This window comes from Nematolebias whitei, chromosome 7 (assembly GCF_014905685.2).
Source record: "Nematolebias whitei isolate Nwh7 chromosome 7, NemWhi1, whole genome shotgun sequence".
NCBI lineage: Eukaryota > Metazoa > Chordata > Actinopteri > Cyprinodontiformes > Rivulidae > Nematolebias > Nematolebias whitei.
The window spans coordinates 24,813,593-24,830,113 of NC_056504.1; the positions used below are offsets into that span (position 1 = coordinate 24,813,593).

The 16,521-nt window shown below is 44.2% G+C and overlaps 1 protein-coding gene across 1 annotated transcript in view; it reads left to right on the forward strand.

Annotated features, from left to right (window-relative positions):
* The first annotated feature begins 5,407 nt into the window (after nt 1–5,407).
* LOC119412734 (plexin-A2) overlaps nt 5,408–16,521 on the forward strand; it is a 316,230-nt gene continuing 305,116 nt past the window's right edge. The window contains exons 1-4 of the mRNA XM_037679771.1: nt 5,408–5,446; nt 5,576–5,693; nt 8,256–8,419; nt 9,102–9,248. Of these exons, the coding sequence (XP_037535699.1) occupies nt 5,408–5,446; nt 5,576–5,693; nt 8,256–8,419; nt 9,102–9,248 (468 nt within the window). The remainder of the gene's footprint in view (nt 5,447–5,575; nt 5,694–8,255; nt 8,420–9,101; nt 9,249–16,521) is intronic.

The following is a 16,521-nucleotide window of genomic DNA, read 5'->3' on the forward strand; positions in this document are numbered from 1 at the left end:
CAAACAGAGTAATGTTGTGTATGCTGTTCAGTGTCAGGAGGGCTGTGATCAGTCTTACATCGGGGAAACAAAACAGCCACTGGCCAAAAGGATGGCCCAGCACAGAAGATCAACATCATCAGGCCAGGATTCTGCGGTCTACACTCATCTCCAGGCCAGCAGCCACTCTTTCAAGGATGAAGATGTTCACATCCTGGACAGAGAGGAACGATGGTTTGAGAGAGGAGTAAAGGAGGCCATCATTGTGAAAATAAATCGTCCATCATTAAACAGGGGTGGAGGCCTCCGGTTTCAACTGTCCCCCTCTTACAATGCTGTGATTGCTAGTATCACTCAGCCCTCTGGGAATAGTAAACAGACATCAGTGTGCTAATGATCCATTGTTAGGCTGATGGTCCTTCTTGAGCATGTGATCAGCTGGTTTTGGTTGTCAGCAGCAAAACTGGTTGATCCACTCTGAGAAGGTGCTATTTAAGAGACTGAGCTGAAAACAGCACCTCAGACTGAAGAAGTCTCTCGGACGAGAGACGAAACGTTTCTTTATTTTTTGTTGTTTTGCTTTGTTTTGGGTTTTTCTTTTGAATGTCCAGAGGACCAGATTGAACTTTTTTGGATTTTTCTACCTGGATTATTGAGCATGCATCAGGATACTTGAATCCTTGAATTACATCGGCTTGTCTTGGTGATAGGTGCTGCCAGCTTTGTGTCTAATTTTAACTTAAACTATTCAGTTTCCTCCCATGGTTGTAAGTGTATGATATCCTTAAAGATTATTCTACCAGGAGCAGAAAGGGGTTCTCTGTAAGGGGTACTGATTTCGTGCTTTTTTTGTTTAATTTTTAAAAGAACACATACTGTTAAAACAAATACAAAGGACAGAGGACTCTTTGCTTCAGACTATCCTTCTGGATTTAACATGATCCTCAAATTAAAATTGAATTACCCAGGTCTATTAAACTAAATCCTGTTTGGTTTGTTGCTGCCAATAGCTGTTCACAATGTCTCAGTCTCAGAAGTCCAGGTAGTTTGCTGGGATATGTAATCTGAGGAGAAACGTTTTGCAGATGTTCCCACTGGGCAATCACATGGGTACTTTTCTGGAAACTGCTATTGTTCTTTTTTTTTTTTTTTGAGCCAAGTTCATTTTATCATTTACAGCAAGCACTGAGTCTTAGGTTACAGAAGCAGAAAACCAATCAGGACGTTCTGTAAAGTTGGAGTTTGTTATCACTAAGAATTTTTTTTTTTTTTTTTTTTAGAAAATTGACAATTTAAAATATATTCAAAGCTCCAATCTCTTTTCTCCAAACAGAAATTTGCAAATTTTAAAAGTAAAAAAAACATATATATTTATCCTTCAAGCTTTGAGTATTTTTGTGAATGCAATCATGTTGGTGCCTTTAGCAACCATTTAGATGATTATAGCTTTTAGCTACTGTCTAGCTGCTTTAAGATACGACTTTAATGCTTTTCTTTTAGCAACTTTTGGCTTTTAGCATTCAGCTACAAATTGCAGCTTATAACTAGGAACTTTTAACATGGGTGGCTATGGCACAGTGGTAAGGCAGCTAAACTGGGACAGGAGAGTTGCAGGTTAAATTCCTCGCATCGTGGTGTCCTTGAGCTAGACACCAACTCCCTGAGGGCTCCATGGAGCTTAAATGGCTGTCTGCTGCTCCACTTGGTTGTATCTCATGTGATGGGTCAAGAACAGAAGACAAATTTGTGTGGGCACACACAATGACGACAATGCATAATACCTAACTAACTTTCGGCTGCTTTTAGCTTTAGTATATGTTGCTCTTATCTTAGCTTCTAGCTACTGTTCTGTCAGTGTTCTGCTGATTTTAGCTTCTGTTCTGCTGGTTTTACCTGTATATAACAACTTAAGTGTTGGCTTTGTGGCAAATTTCAGCATCAGTCAGCTCTCAGAATTGGCAGAAAATGTGATTTATTTAATTTCTGGTTTTGTTTTGTTCTTTAACACTGAATAATTTCAGCCTTGAAAATGTCTTAGTTGTGCTTTTCAGCTTTGTGAAAAAGAAACTCCTTGAAACACTGAAGCCATTTACAAGTTTCCCAAATTATTAGCGAGTTTTAAAGAGTCATAATCAGTTGTTTGGTTGTTCAGTGTTTGTGATGAGTGGTAGATAATGAGCCAGTCAACTTTCTGTTAGAAACAGGCGGGTTGTGAAACATGTCACGCTTCAGAGTTGATCTAATTAGGACTCGATTGTTGAATGCAGAAAATGGATTTCATATTTAACCCAATTTTCATATTCTTAATGTGAATTTCCATTTCCATCTGTATTATTAATGTATTTATACTTACTTACAAACTTGACATATTTAAAAGTGCTATTTCTGTTCTATGTCAGAGTCAGAGATTCTTTATTGTCATTTGCACCTCATGTGGTACATGTGGTGGAGCGAAATTATGTACACAGGGTCCCAGTTACATCCAACAATAAAATGTATAAGAAAAACGGTAATAACATCTAAGATATGAACTAAGAAAAACATCAACTGAATATACACTAAGCACTCATAACATAAAACATTGAACATCAGCACAAACACGAACATGAGTCTGTGTGAGCGGATGTGCACGCATGAACACATCAACATTTAAACAGATCAGCAGCAACATGATGTGGTTTTTCACAGTGATTATTCTAGTTAGAGATTCATGAGTCTAACAGCCTCAGGGTAGAAGCTGTTCCTCAGTCTAGTGGTTCTACACTTAATGCTCCTCAACCTCCTTCCTGAGGGGAGTGGGGCAAAAAGTGTGTGTGCTGGGTGAGTGATGTCCTTCATGATGGAGGTAGCCCTCTTCCTGCATCTAGAGGTATAGATGTCTGTGATGGTGTGGAGGCTGACTCCATCAGTCTTCTGTGCAGCCTTCACCATTCTCTGCAAAGCTTTTCTTTCTGCAGCTGTGCAGCCTCCATGCCACACATTGATGCTGGAGCACAGGATGCTCTCCACTGCACACTTGTAGAAGGAGGTGAGGACTGAGCTTCCCAGACCAGCTCGTCTCAGCCGTCTGAGGAAGTAGAGTCTCTGATGAGCTTTCTTGATCAGGCTGATGGTGTTGTTGATCCAGCTGAGGTTGTCATTCATGTGCACACCCAAGTACTTGTAGCTGGAGACCACTTCTACCGCAGATCCTCTTATGTTCAGGGGGGTGTAGATGTTTTTGTTCCTTCTGAAGTCCACAATCATCTCCTTTGTTTTCTTCACATTGATGTGAAGGTTATTCTCTTTGCACCAGCTCTCCAGGTGTTCCACCTCTTGCCTGTAGCTGGACTCATCATTGTTTGTGATGCATCCCACCACCGCTGTAACATCTGCAAACTTTACAATGTGACAGCCTGGATGGGTAGCTGCACAATCATACGTGAGCAGAGTAAACAGGAGGGGGCTCAACACACATCCCTGAGGAGAGCCAGTGCTGAGGGTTATGGTGGAGGAGGAGAAGTTGTGGATCCTCACTAACTGTGGTCTGTTTGTTAAGAAGTCTAGTACCCAGTTGCAAATGGAGGAGCTTAGTCCTAGTGTGGATAGTTTGTCCATCAGGGTTTGGGGGATCATGGTGTTGAAGGCGGATGTGAAGTCCACAAAGAGCATACGAACGTAAGAGTTTTTCTGCTCTAGGTGGTTGAGCGCAGTGTGGACCACAGAGGAGATGGCATCCTCTGTTGATCGGTTCTCACAGTATGCATACTGATGAGGGTCCTCGTTGATGTTGATGGTTGTTTTGATGTGAGTCATGACCAGTTTTTCGAAGCATTTAGCAACTATCGGGGTGAGGGCCACTGGCCGATAGTAATTCAGACCAGTCACTCTAGAGCTTTTTGGGACTGGGATGATGGTGGCAGTCTTCAGGCAGGTGGGAACTGTCTCCAGGGTAAGTGAGGTGTTAAAGATGTCTGCTAGCACCTCACAGAGCTGATCAGCACATTCCTTCAACACTTTTCTGGTGATGTTGTCTGGGCCAGTTGCTTTGTGCGGATTAATCCTCCTAGTACCTTGTTAAATAAAAATATGTGTTAAATACTTCTAAACTGAATTACTGGTTAAAGGGGTAATGATTCCCTGATTTCCCTTGGCATAGATTTTAATGTAAAGATGGTTCAAAAACCGTCATATACCATGACTTGAGTGTCATATTTATACAGATTTAATGTTGTCTACAGTAGGGCATTAACAGAGTACTCGAGTAATCTACACATCGATTGCTAGGACCTCTATCGAGGTTAAAAATGTAATGTCGAGTAACCGTAGTGACGTCATATTATGTGACCACCGTATGACCGTAGGGGGCGGTGTTGCACTGTTGCAGGTCACAGAATATGGTGTAACACCGGGTCCAATCCACCGCCCATCCACTGTTTTAAGTTTCGTTTCTGATGTGCTGCATGTGTTTGCAGTTTAATAATAATAACTAATAGTTTATTTTTTTCCTGTAACTTATTTGCAGTATGATAAATGGTGGGAGCATAATATACGCTCCCAATATTTTGTTGGTCTTTTTTTTGTAAATAATTACCTTTTATTTCGGTTTTATTTATTTATTTATTTTTTGTATCTTGAGATCTATGACGTCATCAAATACTCGAGTTCTACTCGGGTTTTATTATGTTAATGTCGAGTTTAAAAATTATATACTAGTTCAACCCCTAGTCTACAGTAATGTAAGGTGTGGTAAACACAGGCATCTTTTAAATAGACAAATACAAAATTTACAATATTAAAAGTGTGAGATTCCTGGGTTTTTGCCTGTCACTCACTCTTCCTTTCACAGCCAATTAACCTCAACTCACTCCACCTGCTGCTGCTCTGAGGAGGACTGCCTGATGGGGTATTTAAGCACCTGCCAGACACCTCTTCAGTGCTGGGACAGCATCTACCAAATGGTAACTCATGTACAGCCGACTAACCTTTGTTGCAGCTGGTTCTCACCAACTGTGACTCCTCCAGGACCTTCCACGGCCTGCCTCTTCAGATCCTCCATAGGATCTCATCGCTCCACTGGACTCCACCTGTGGATCAACGGTGTCCCTTCAACAACCACCATTAAGCACTCTCAACTGGGTCAACGTGCTCCTATCTCCACCGCCAAGTACCTCAGGACTGGATCTCCTACAAAAACCCAGGACCTCTCCTCTCCTTCTCGGCCTCCACCTGCAACACAAACAGTAAGGAGTCATTTTCTCTATCTTCAAGAATTGAAACATTCTAAGAGATGACCAGAACCCATACTCACCTATTCCTCTTCTCCCGTGCAGCTGTGACGACACAATCACCTGTAAATAAAGTTCACTTACCTTTTGTAGTTCTGGCTTTGTCTTTATTGAATCGGTCTGCTCACTTGGGGGTCAACATTGATTAAAAACCTGATAGTATGTCCCAGCCAATGGACTCCCCGAGCAAGACTGAGGAGGTAAAGACTCAGTTAGAACCAAAAGTAAACACTGACCCTCTCCACTTAACTTTACAGCGGAATTTTGTGCAGCAACAAACAACTCAGGACAATCTACGGGAGTTGGGTGGTATGGTGTTCTCTCTTCAGAAACAAACGGTGGACAAAGCTTCATCTTCGACTCAGCCCATCCCTCTGGAACCTACAATTAGGATTAACAATCCGTGCCCCAAGGAACCGGACGTTCGACCTTCTGAGATGTTCGAAGGTAACACACGCAAATATGGTGGCTTCGTTCTCCAGTGTAACTTGGCATTTAATTGTATTACCTATTACACTCACATTACCTATTCATCCGATTCTGCCCGCATAACTTATGTGGTTAGTGCTTTAAAAGGAGAAGCGCTTCAGTGGGCACATGCTTACCTTCATAGACGCCCCATCAAAACTCTGATGTTTGCTACCTTCTTGAAGGATTTTCTTTGGGTCTTTGACCACCCTTTACAGCAGGAGGAGGCAGCCCAAAAACTTTTTACGTTACGTCAGGGTAAAGAGACGGTGTCCAAATTCGCCATCCACTTCCGCATCATCGCTGAGGAATCCGGCTGGGGTGAGATAGTGTTACACAGTTCATTCATTAACGCTTTAAATCGACAGATTAAAGACCAACTAGTCACATCCCTTCGGATTTGGATGATGTAATTTCTCTGGCCATTCGGATTGACAACAGGGTTCGGGAGAGCCTCTTAGAAGAGGACTACAAGTTCCACAAGCTTCCTCTTCCCGGAAGTAATGACTCCGCAACCACGGATTCCACTTCTGAACCCGAACCTATGCAGATTGGTACGACTTGGCTTTCTCCCGAGGAGTGACAGCGCCACCTCAAGGCCAACGCCTGCATGTACTGTGGGGAAAAAAGGATCATGTGATTGCTGCCTGCAAACTACGGGTAAAAGACAAAGCCCACCAGTCATACAGGAGATACTGGTGGGTACCACTTCTTTGTCTCCTGAAAAGAACCTAAGTCTACAACAATCATTTGCATTAACTCTGTCAACTTTCCTATCCAGACGTTGATTGATTCTGGTGCTGAACAGAGCCTAATCAGCAGAAACCTGGTGGAGGAACTACATATCCCCACAATCAACTTAACACCAGCTAACACCATCTCTGCACTCACTGGGCAAACCATCTCTTCCATCTCATTAAAGACATTAAAAATAATGGTTGTAGTATCTGGAAATCACAGAGAGACAGGTAAGTTTTTTGTTTTCGACTCTCCTATACCACAACTTATCTTGGGTCATCCCTGGCTTAAATTGCACAAACCTCAAATTAACTGGGTCAAAAATAGAGTTGAAAAGTGGGGAGAAAAATGTTCTTTGAGATGCCTCCGTTCAGCCATCTCTTCAGGTTCACCTCCTAAACTAAAAGTTGAAGACATTGATCTTTCGACAATACCTTCAAATTACCACACGATGGCGCCAGTCTTCAGCAAACAGAAGGCTTTATCTCTACCGCCACACCGTCCATATGATTGCGCTATCGACTTACTTCCATTACCCACAAGTAGATTATATAACTTATCTGGGCCTGAAAATGTATCAATGAAAGACTATATTGACGACTCTTTAAAGTCAGGCATTATCTGCCCTTCTACCTCTCCAGTGGGGGCTGGTTTCTTCTTTGTGTCAAAGAAAGATAAGACTCTGAGAACCTGCATCAATTATAGAGGACTCAATCAAATCACTATTAAGAAAAAATATCCTCTTCCTTTAATCGACTCTGTCTACGAGCAGCTCCAGGAGGCCACCATTTTTACTAAACTTGATCTATGCAATGCGTATAATCTAGTGAGAATTTGCAAAGGAGACGAATGGAAGACAGCTTTTTAAGACACCTTTGGGACATTTCGAGTACCTTGCTATGCCGTTTGGGTTAACTAACGCCCCGGCAGTTTTCCAAGCTCTCGTTAATGACATTCTTCGGGATTTCCTCAACATCTTCATATTCGTGTACTTAGACAATATTCTCATCTATTCCAAAGATGAAGAGCAACACACTTGACACATGAAAGCTTTTCTCCAGAGGTTATTAGAAAACTAGCTTTTTGTCAAGGCAGAGAAATGTGAATTTCACGCTACCACCGTGACATTCCTAGGGTTCATTTTTGAGAGGGGACAGGTTCGATCCGACCCTGAAAAAACCAAGGCTGTAGTGGAGTGGCCTACACCCGGTAATAGAAAACGATTACAACGGTTCCTGGGGTTTGCTAACTTTTACCGACAGTTTATTAAAAACTATAGCAAAGTCGCCACTCCTCTGACCTAGCTCACCTCTACCCTCAAGAAGTTCAACTGGACACCCGAAGCTGACACTGCTTTTAATAACCTCAAACACCTGTTCTCTACAGCCCCCATTTTATCACACCCTGAAACAAAGAGGCAGTTTATCGTGGAGGTCGACGCTTCTGATTCGGGAGTGGGGGCCGTGTTATCACAAAGAGCATCTGACGACAGAAAACTTCACCCATGTGCTTTTTTCTCACGTTGTTTGTCTATTGCTGAGACAAACTATGATGTTGGCGACCGTGAGTTATTGGCCATTAAGCTAGCATTAGACAAGTGGAGACATTGGCTAGAGGGAGCTGAACTCCCCTTCATAATTTGGACCGATCACAAGAACCTAGCCTACCTCCAAGGGGCTAAAAGACTTAACGCCCGACAGGCCAGATGGTCGTTGTTTTTTGCTAGATTCAATTTTTCCATCAAGTATATCCCAGGGTCCCACAATATAAAACCAGATGCTCTCTCACGACAATTATCTACAGCCGAGGTTCTGGACACCCCTGAGAACATCCTTCCTTCCTCCTGTAAGGTGGGTGTAATGACTTGGCCTATTGAAAAAGACATCCTGGAGGCCCAACAGACTGAACCTGATCCCAGTACCGGCCCTCCGGGAAAGATGTTTGTTCCTACGGCCATGGTGGGTAAGGTATTGGAGTGGATCCACAGCTAGGTTTTCCTGCCACCCTGGTGTTGGACGCATGCTGCATCTTGTTAAAGCATCCTTTTGGTGGCATAACCTTATTAAATATGTTAAGGATTTCATTTTAGCTTGTCCCACTTGTGCTCGGAACAAGCACAGCAACCAGCCTCCTGCTGCTACCACTTCCCATCCCCAGCCGTCCCTGGTCACACATGGCCTTGGACTTCGTCACTGGTCTCCCCGTCTCTGATGGTAACACAGTTATCTGCACCATTGTCGACCATTTTTCCAAGTCTGCTTATTTCATTCCTCTACCTAAACTTCCCTCTGCTCTTGAGACTGCTCAGATTGTCACTGAAAATGTCTTTCGCCTTTACGGCATCCCTCAGGACATCGTCTCCAACCGTGGACCACAATTTGTTTCTCAAGTGTGGAGAGGGTTTTGTCGAGCTTTGGGGTAACTACCAGCCTCACGTCTGGATACCACCCTCAATCCAACGGTCAAACAGAACGTTGCAACCAGGAACTGGAAACAGCTCTGAGGTGCATAATTGACAGCCATCCCTCATCCTGGAGTCAACATCTGCCTTGGATTGAGTATGCCCATAACTCACAAACCTCTGCAGCCACTGGAAAATCTCCTTTCGAGGTCGCTATGGTCTTCGCTCCTCCACTGTTCCCCTCACAGGAGCCTGATGTGGGCGTCCCCTCGGTCCAACTTCACATCAAACGCTGCCGTCGGATCTGGCGTCAGACAAGAGCAGCTCTGTCCAGATCTTCGGAGCAGAACAGACGCTTCGCTGACAGACGTCGGTCCAAGGCTCCTGACTTCAAGGTCGGTCAAAAGGTATGGCTGTCTACCAAGGACATAACCTTAAAAGACAACCCCAGGAAACTCTCCCCCAGGTTCATCGGGCCGTTTCCTGTGGTAAAGGTGATAGTCTACAACTCCCGCCTGCCATGAAGATACACCCTACTTTCCATGTATCTCACATCAAACCGGTAACCACCAGCCCTGCCCTCTACACCCTCCGACCAAACCCCCCCCCCCCCCCCCCGTCTCATAGACAACGAACCGGCCTTCTCGGTCTGGTGCCTTTTGGACGTATGGCATCGTGGTCGGGGAGTCCAATACCTGGTGGATTGGGAGGTTTGTGGCCCTGTAGTGGACTAGGCCCATGTCAAAAACTAAGTCTAAGGTCAAAAATCTTGACCTTAAGAACCTTGTGGGACAGGAACTGTCATTTCATTGATTTGAATCCAGAAATACAGGTTCACCCATCCTGAGACTTTCTCTCTTGAAGATTCAAGTGAAAAGAACACTCTCTGTTTATTATCATTACTATTTTACAAATGTTGATAATCAAAGTGTCTTAGTTCAAACCATTTTAGATGTTGCAGTGAACTAATCAATTTTATTAACTGTGTAATGATTTTTCTCACGCAAAGTTAGAACTCATGTCAAAGCTGTTACAGAGTAATTATGCCTTTTCTGATTTCTGCTTTTGAATGAGCAAGTGTAAGTTGGTCCAAGGTTGGAGTCAAACGCAAAACAAGTTGTTGGCATGTTTTTAAAATCCTCTCAGACATAAATATAGAGGTTTTTGGCACCTGTTTCTGAAATGCGCCAAAACAAAACTCTCTCTGTCTGTGAGAACATTTCTGATCTTTCCATAACAATTCTTGCTGTCTTCTAACCTCTTACGTCACAAAACACACCCCGTCTGGTCGGTTCTGACCAATGGTAATACTCCCAAAAGTGAACCGGGAAACAGCTCTTTAAAATGTCAGTACTTCCTGGTTTACTCAGTTCTAGTTCTGTTGAAGTTCTGCTCGAGTTCTGGTAAAGCTCTGCTCGAGATCTGTAAACTACACAGTTCTGTTAGAAGCTCTGGGATGGTGCTGGAACAGTTCTGGGACAGTTCTGTTCAGTTCTGATGGAGTGCTGTTGGAGTTCTGCTGGATACACAGTCCAACCAGTTCTGTGAGAGAAGCCCAGTTCTGTGAGAGACGGGATGATCCTGACATGACAACAGAGCTCTTCCGAGTTCCATGGGATTATAACATTTTCCACTGAGGTGAGCTTGTGTCGGACAGTCTCGCCGCTACTCCGGAGGAGTAACAGCATCCTACGGAGACGCTGAAGGGTGCGTTAAACGGAATCTCGCCTGAGACATCTCCAGGTAAAAGAGTCGATTTTACCACCGAAGTGTACCGTAAGGAAAGCTGAAGAAAGCCCAGAGAGTGCCGTTCTGTTAACACACTCCCTCAAACCCCATCTTTTACTCTTCTTTAACTTCTTTCCCATCTTGAAACTTTTCTCTCAAGTAGAAATTCTTCCAGATATTTTAGAAATGTCTGTGTAAAATGCTCATCCACGTCCGTGTGGGTAAAAGATCATAATTGTACAGTTTCATAAATGTCTGTGGTGAAGCAACGGAAAAATCATGGCCGTATGATTTTTCCTGATTGATTGCTTATGTTGCTATTTTCATAATTTGCCAAATTAATGTAAATGTTTGATGTTAAACTTTGATTCTGTAAATAAATGACCGCATTCATTTTGATGGGTCAAACATGAATGACGTCTCACGTTTGCATTTCCTTAAATTCAATGCACGTTTTATTCAGTCCAGAAAAATGAGGAATCCGTGTTAAATGATGAATATATCCGAGCATCTGTTCATCTACATATTGGTGGCCCGTCACGCGCTCATAAATGGACTGTAACCGTGTAAACATTGATTTTACATGTTGGCATATGTTGTAAATAGCAGAGAGTCAGCTGTGCTGAAACGCAGCTGGAGCTGCGCCGCTGAAGCAAAACGCTGCATGTTCTAAGCGTTGGGCTAGTGATGTTAGAAGCTGAAATTGTGTCATTGAGTCTTGTGAAAGCTGACATTGTACGCCTGTTATGTTAACTAAGAGCTGATGAGCTGTGAAAAACGCTGCATTCTGTTTAAACTGAGGTCCAAACGGACGGGAGGTTCGGTTCTGGACCGGCTCGGTTCTGGAAAATTCGGACGAGTTGTTTAAATAGCTAGAATGACGTTTTGTCACGGAGCGCCGTCTCCGTGCAGCTCAGGGAGTTGATTCGTTACATTTTTAACAGAAAAAGTGCATTTTGACAGTTTAAAAGACGAAAAAAGTGACGAACTGATTTTATGCTAATCTAGCATGCTGGTTGTTGCTAACGCTTCGTGGTTGGTTGAATATTGCTGTTGTGGAGCGCTCTGATTTGCTGAGGAGGGTGAATGCGTGCCTACGTAACTTCCTCTCAACCCTGCGCTGCTTTTTCATTGGTGATTTCAGTCACGTGACCCGGAAATGGAAACTCGTTTTCATAGGGAATAAAATCTGCTTTTTTAAGCTGAAAAGAGCTTTAAAGCTGTGTTCTGAAACGCTGTTTAAGTCTTCGAAGTCTAATCGCTAAAAATTTGTCACGTTTGTGTAAAAAATCCGTTCAGAAACGTTGATTTTAACCGGGTTTAGCCGAAGCTAACTTTGAGCTAAGCGGCTAACAACAGGATGTCAACCGAAAGCCACAGGGAGTTATAGCTCCCCTAGTGGACAACACAAACAGTGTCGGAGTTAAAATTGTTGAGGTCGTACTGACATCTTCTGGAGAAGACGTGGGATCACAGGTTTCACTGCGTTTTTAGGTTATTTTAGTGAAATTAAACGTGTTTTCTTTGTAAAAGGCATTTTTGAGTTTTTAACCGTTCCTCAATGTTGAATAAACTCTGTTATCTTGCATTTTAAAAGTTATGAAGGTATTTATGCAGAGAGCATTTACCGAACAAATTTTTATTCACTGATAAATCCTTGAGAAACAGGTACAAAATAAAAATTTAGAAACTTTTAAATAAGATACAGTTACAGATATTCACAAGGTTGGAAAAAGTTTACTCATTTGCTAGAAGATAACGCACGTTTAATTGATAAATCACTAAATAAGAGTAAACTTATCAGGAGAAAGAGATTTTTCTGATTTTCTTTTACCACCTAAACATTTACATCTCCTATTTTATTTCTAAATGGCAGATAATGGCGGACGTAGAGGTAAACACTGACCCCTTCCAATCCGGAGATGTCGTCCAGACAGCTTTGCATATTTTAACAAATTCAATTATTGGTACACAATTACAGCAATTGCTAGACCTTGATGACGATCAAAGATATGAGGAGCTGCAGACGTTGTCAAAAGCAGCTAAAGTGAAGGAGGACACGAAATCCAGCCGTGAACGGTTGGCAAAAATTTCTCTGCTTCTGAAGGCGGAACTGGACCGTCTGGTTGAACGAAATACCTTGCTGTTCAATGGATATGAGTCTGAAAAGGAGAAGTGTGACGAATTGTTAAATGCATCTGAGTTGCTGAAACAACAAATTCAGACTGATAGGGACCTCTCAAAGACTGAGCTGTCAGAACAGGCTCAATCATATGAGGTGAAGATTGCGGATAAGGAACAAGCGTACCAAGCCGCGTGTGCAGATAACAATATGTTACAAGCACGATTGCAGGCCGGATCAAAGGAGCTGGACGATTGCAAGGCAGACAAGGAGATAATACTCCGAAGTTGGCTGAATTTACAAAGTGAAAATCAGACGACACATAAGTGCCTGACAGCTTGTGAGGAGAGGCTTGCTACAGCTACAACCCTGATTTCTGACATGGAGCTAGCTGGTTTGAGACTCAGAGACGAACAGGGTCAGCTACAACCACCCCAGACAGGTGCTGTTGCACCTCCTCCCCTTAGCCCCGTTTCAACACCCCCAACCCGGGGGATAAGGACGGGTCTGCACCCACTTGCACCTCTTCCTCCTAACGCCATGCGGCCACCCCCAACCCCATCTCGGGCGGCGGGGATGGACCTGCACCGATATCATCTCACTGAATCGGTACACACCATGCAGTCATCTCCATCCCCACCACGGGTGGTAGGGACAGACCTGCACCCACTTGCACCTCTTCCTCCTGACACCATGCAGTCCCCTCCACCCCCATCTCGGAGGGTGGGGACAGGTCTGCACCCACTTGCACCTCCTCCTACCAACCCTTATCAGCCACCCCCACCCCCACCATGGGCGGTAGGGGCAGGCCTTGACCAGTCTGCACCACCAGTCACACAAGTTAGACCGGTGATACAGTCTCCTTCAATGGATGATTTGCAGAAGATCTCAAAATATGTACAACGCTTTGTTCCCAGACCCATGGGGTCAGCTGGAACAAAAGCGTATCTCAAAGATCTGGAGTTCAGATTGAGATCTTATCCTAATGCTACGACAGAGGATACGATCAGTCTGATACGGCTCACTTCGGACAGAGAGGTGTTCACCTTCATCGAGCGTCTACCTGATGCAACGAAGAGGGCTTACAACCTTCTGTGTGAAGCTTTGATCAGGGAGTACGACCCCTGCACGGGACCTGCTGGTTTCCCAGCTGCAGACAAGGTCACGCAGGGTAGAACTGAACATCCAAAAGTTTATTACAAAAGAATCTTCCAAGCTTATTTTGGTAACAGAAATGAGACCGGAATGGAAGAAGATGATGGTTTTAAGTTTGTTTTCAGCAAAAATCTCCACTCTGATTTTAAAAAATCAGTACAGATGATGGCAAATTTCAGAGAAAAATCCATCAGTGAGATTAAGCAGTGTGCTGTGAATGTGTTTGAAGCATGTTCTCATGCTAAGACGCCCATAGAAGTGTTTCCTAGTGTAAAGGTTAAACCCCTCCCTCTTGAACTAGAAGGACGACGTGCTTCGCCGCCTCCTCCTAAGAAGAAAGAGAGAAAACAGTCTGTTCAAGCTAACAAACCGCGTCCTGAAGGTGCACGCTGGGACAAAAAGGCTCCTCTTTCAGAGGAAGACAGTGATTATCGAAAAAGGGGTGGGCGCAGGACGCAACGATATGAGAAACCATATCAGCAGGGGCAGTACGTAAAGGAAACCCCGCAAGACGTACCTGACCGTCCCCCACCTCGGATGAAACGAACCGAGGCGAAAAAATCACAAAAGTTCCAGAAACAAGGCCCTACACCTCTGAGCTCGGAAGAGACAGAGAAACTACGCAGGTTGTTAGAAACTTTGAAACACACTGACACGGGAACCCAACCAGGAGCACTTTGCAGTAATGTAATTCCTATTACATCTGAGGGCGCAAATGACAACATAACAGATGTCGGTGGAACACACCTAGACATTGCTGTTGTTGCCTCAAACAACCCCTCATCGGAAGAAGGGGGGGTAAACACACACACGAGCGATGACGAGTCATCGCAGGCTGAACACTCAGAAACAGCTTCTGCTGTGCTGACGGTTCAGGCAAACCACAATTACACAGATAAGGCTGTACGCGTGAAGAAGCGTCAGAAAAAACCTAAAAGGTTTCTGTGTAACTTTATCAGAAGGGGGGTCGCCAAAAAGGCGTACCTGTCAGTAACACTCGAAGGCATCCTCACACACGAAGCACTCTTGGACGGTGGAGCAGACATAACAATCATGTCAGCTAAGCTTTTCGAGGAGCTGAGGACGGCCGCTGCCAGTGTTAACAGGATAATACCTCTCCCTGAATGTGCTATAGAAATGCAGGGTCTCTCAGAAAAGAAAACAACCCTGACAGCTATAGCAATGGTGCACATGCAGATTGGCAATATGACACTGTACCACCCGGTACACATGACCCATGTTGACTCATTCCCATTTTTGGTTGGCCAGGATTTTATAAATCGCTTCGGCGCGATTATAGATTTTGGTGATCAAACAATGTGGACAACAGTGAGCAAGCCACTGCCAATCGATACGCCTCCGGAGTGTGACACAGACTGCCCAACAGCAGGTACCGCGGAAGGCACAAAGGACTCCTCAGCCGAGGACACGAGCCCGGTGAGTACTCCTCTGACACCATGTGAAACCAAAGAAACCCAAGAGGTCCATCCTCTGACTCAACAGGACAGCCTCCTCTGTGAGCTGGAGCAGTCAGAGTCCACCAAACACTACCTACCACTGGTAGTTAAGGGTGTAGAGATCCAAGGGTCCCACACCAACGATGCTGTACTGTCTCTGTGGACAGATAAATCAGCAATTAACCGAGCTTTCTACGAAACCTTGGTTCACAAACACGTTGGTCTAGAACTAATTAAAAAAGCTTTCCGCTTTCCATTAGTTCCCAATAGTTCACAGGTAATGACCGCAGAAGGAGTCATTAACCTAAAACTGAACTGGAACCAACGAGAACTGGTTCACCCATTTCTCGTTATCCAAAACTTACCACATGCATCCTACATAGGATCTGACATTTTGGTAAGGTTAGGTGTCCATGTGGACACCATCAACAAGGTGCTGTGGTCCCTAAAACCAGCCACAAAGGATGCGCCTGTGCTAGACACAGCAAACCTTAAGGCTGGGCAGACCATTCCAGAGGCCTGCCAAGTTGCTAGCAACCAAACCACCACAGTACCACCACAGGTGATTAACCTAATGGTGCGAATCCACATAATAGCTGGACAAGCTATTAGCCATAAACGGGCATATTTTCAACCCTCTCCTGCATTTTTCAACTTGGGACTGTCCGTGGAAGCCACGAACCAGGTGAGTCTTGACTCCAGGACCACATCTATTGCTGTGTGTAACACTGGCATGGATGAGGTGCTGATCCCAAAAAAGATTATGCTAGGATGGTTGATTTCAACCGACTTTCATGATTTTGAACTAGGCATTCCATTTCTGGGAGGACTCCCAGATAACCTGGTACCGAGTCAAGAAGCTGGGCCAGTATGGTTCACGGAACCAACACAGGCCATAGCTCTTTTCTCAACCAATGACGTCGACCAAGGACCTCAAACCTATGGTGTTTTACCCATAGACAGGCCCGACGACTCAGGAAGGGATTCAATGGAGCTCCCCAAAGAGCAAGAACCCTTATCAGTCTCGTCACAGATTGATCAGGTGGTCGCACAAGCTGACGCTCTGACATCTGATGAAGAAAGAGACAAACTACGCCAAGTTCTTTTAAAATATGAAAAGTCATTTGCAACTGATTCAACAGATTGTGGGTTGACCTCACTCCACGCAGTGAGAATCCCAACCCCACCCAACGCACCGCCAACATT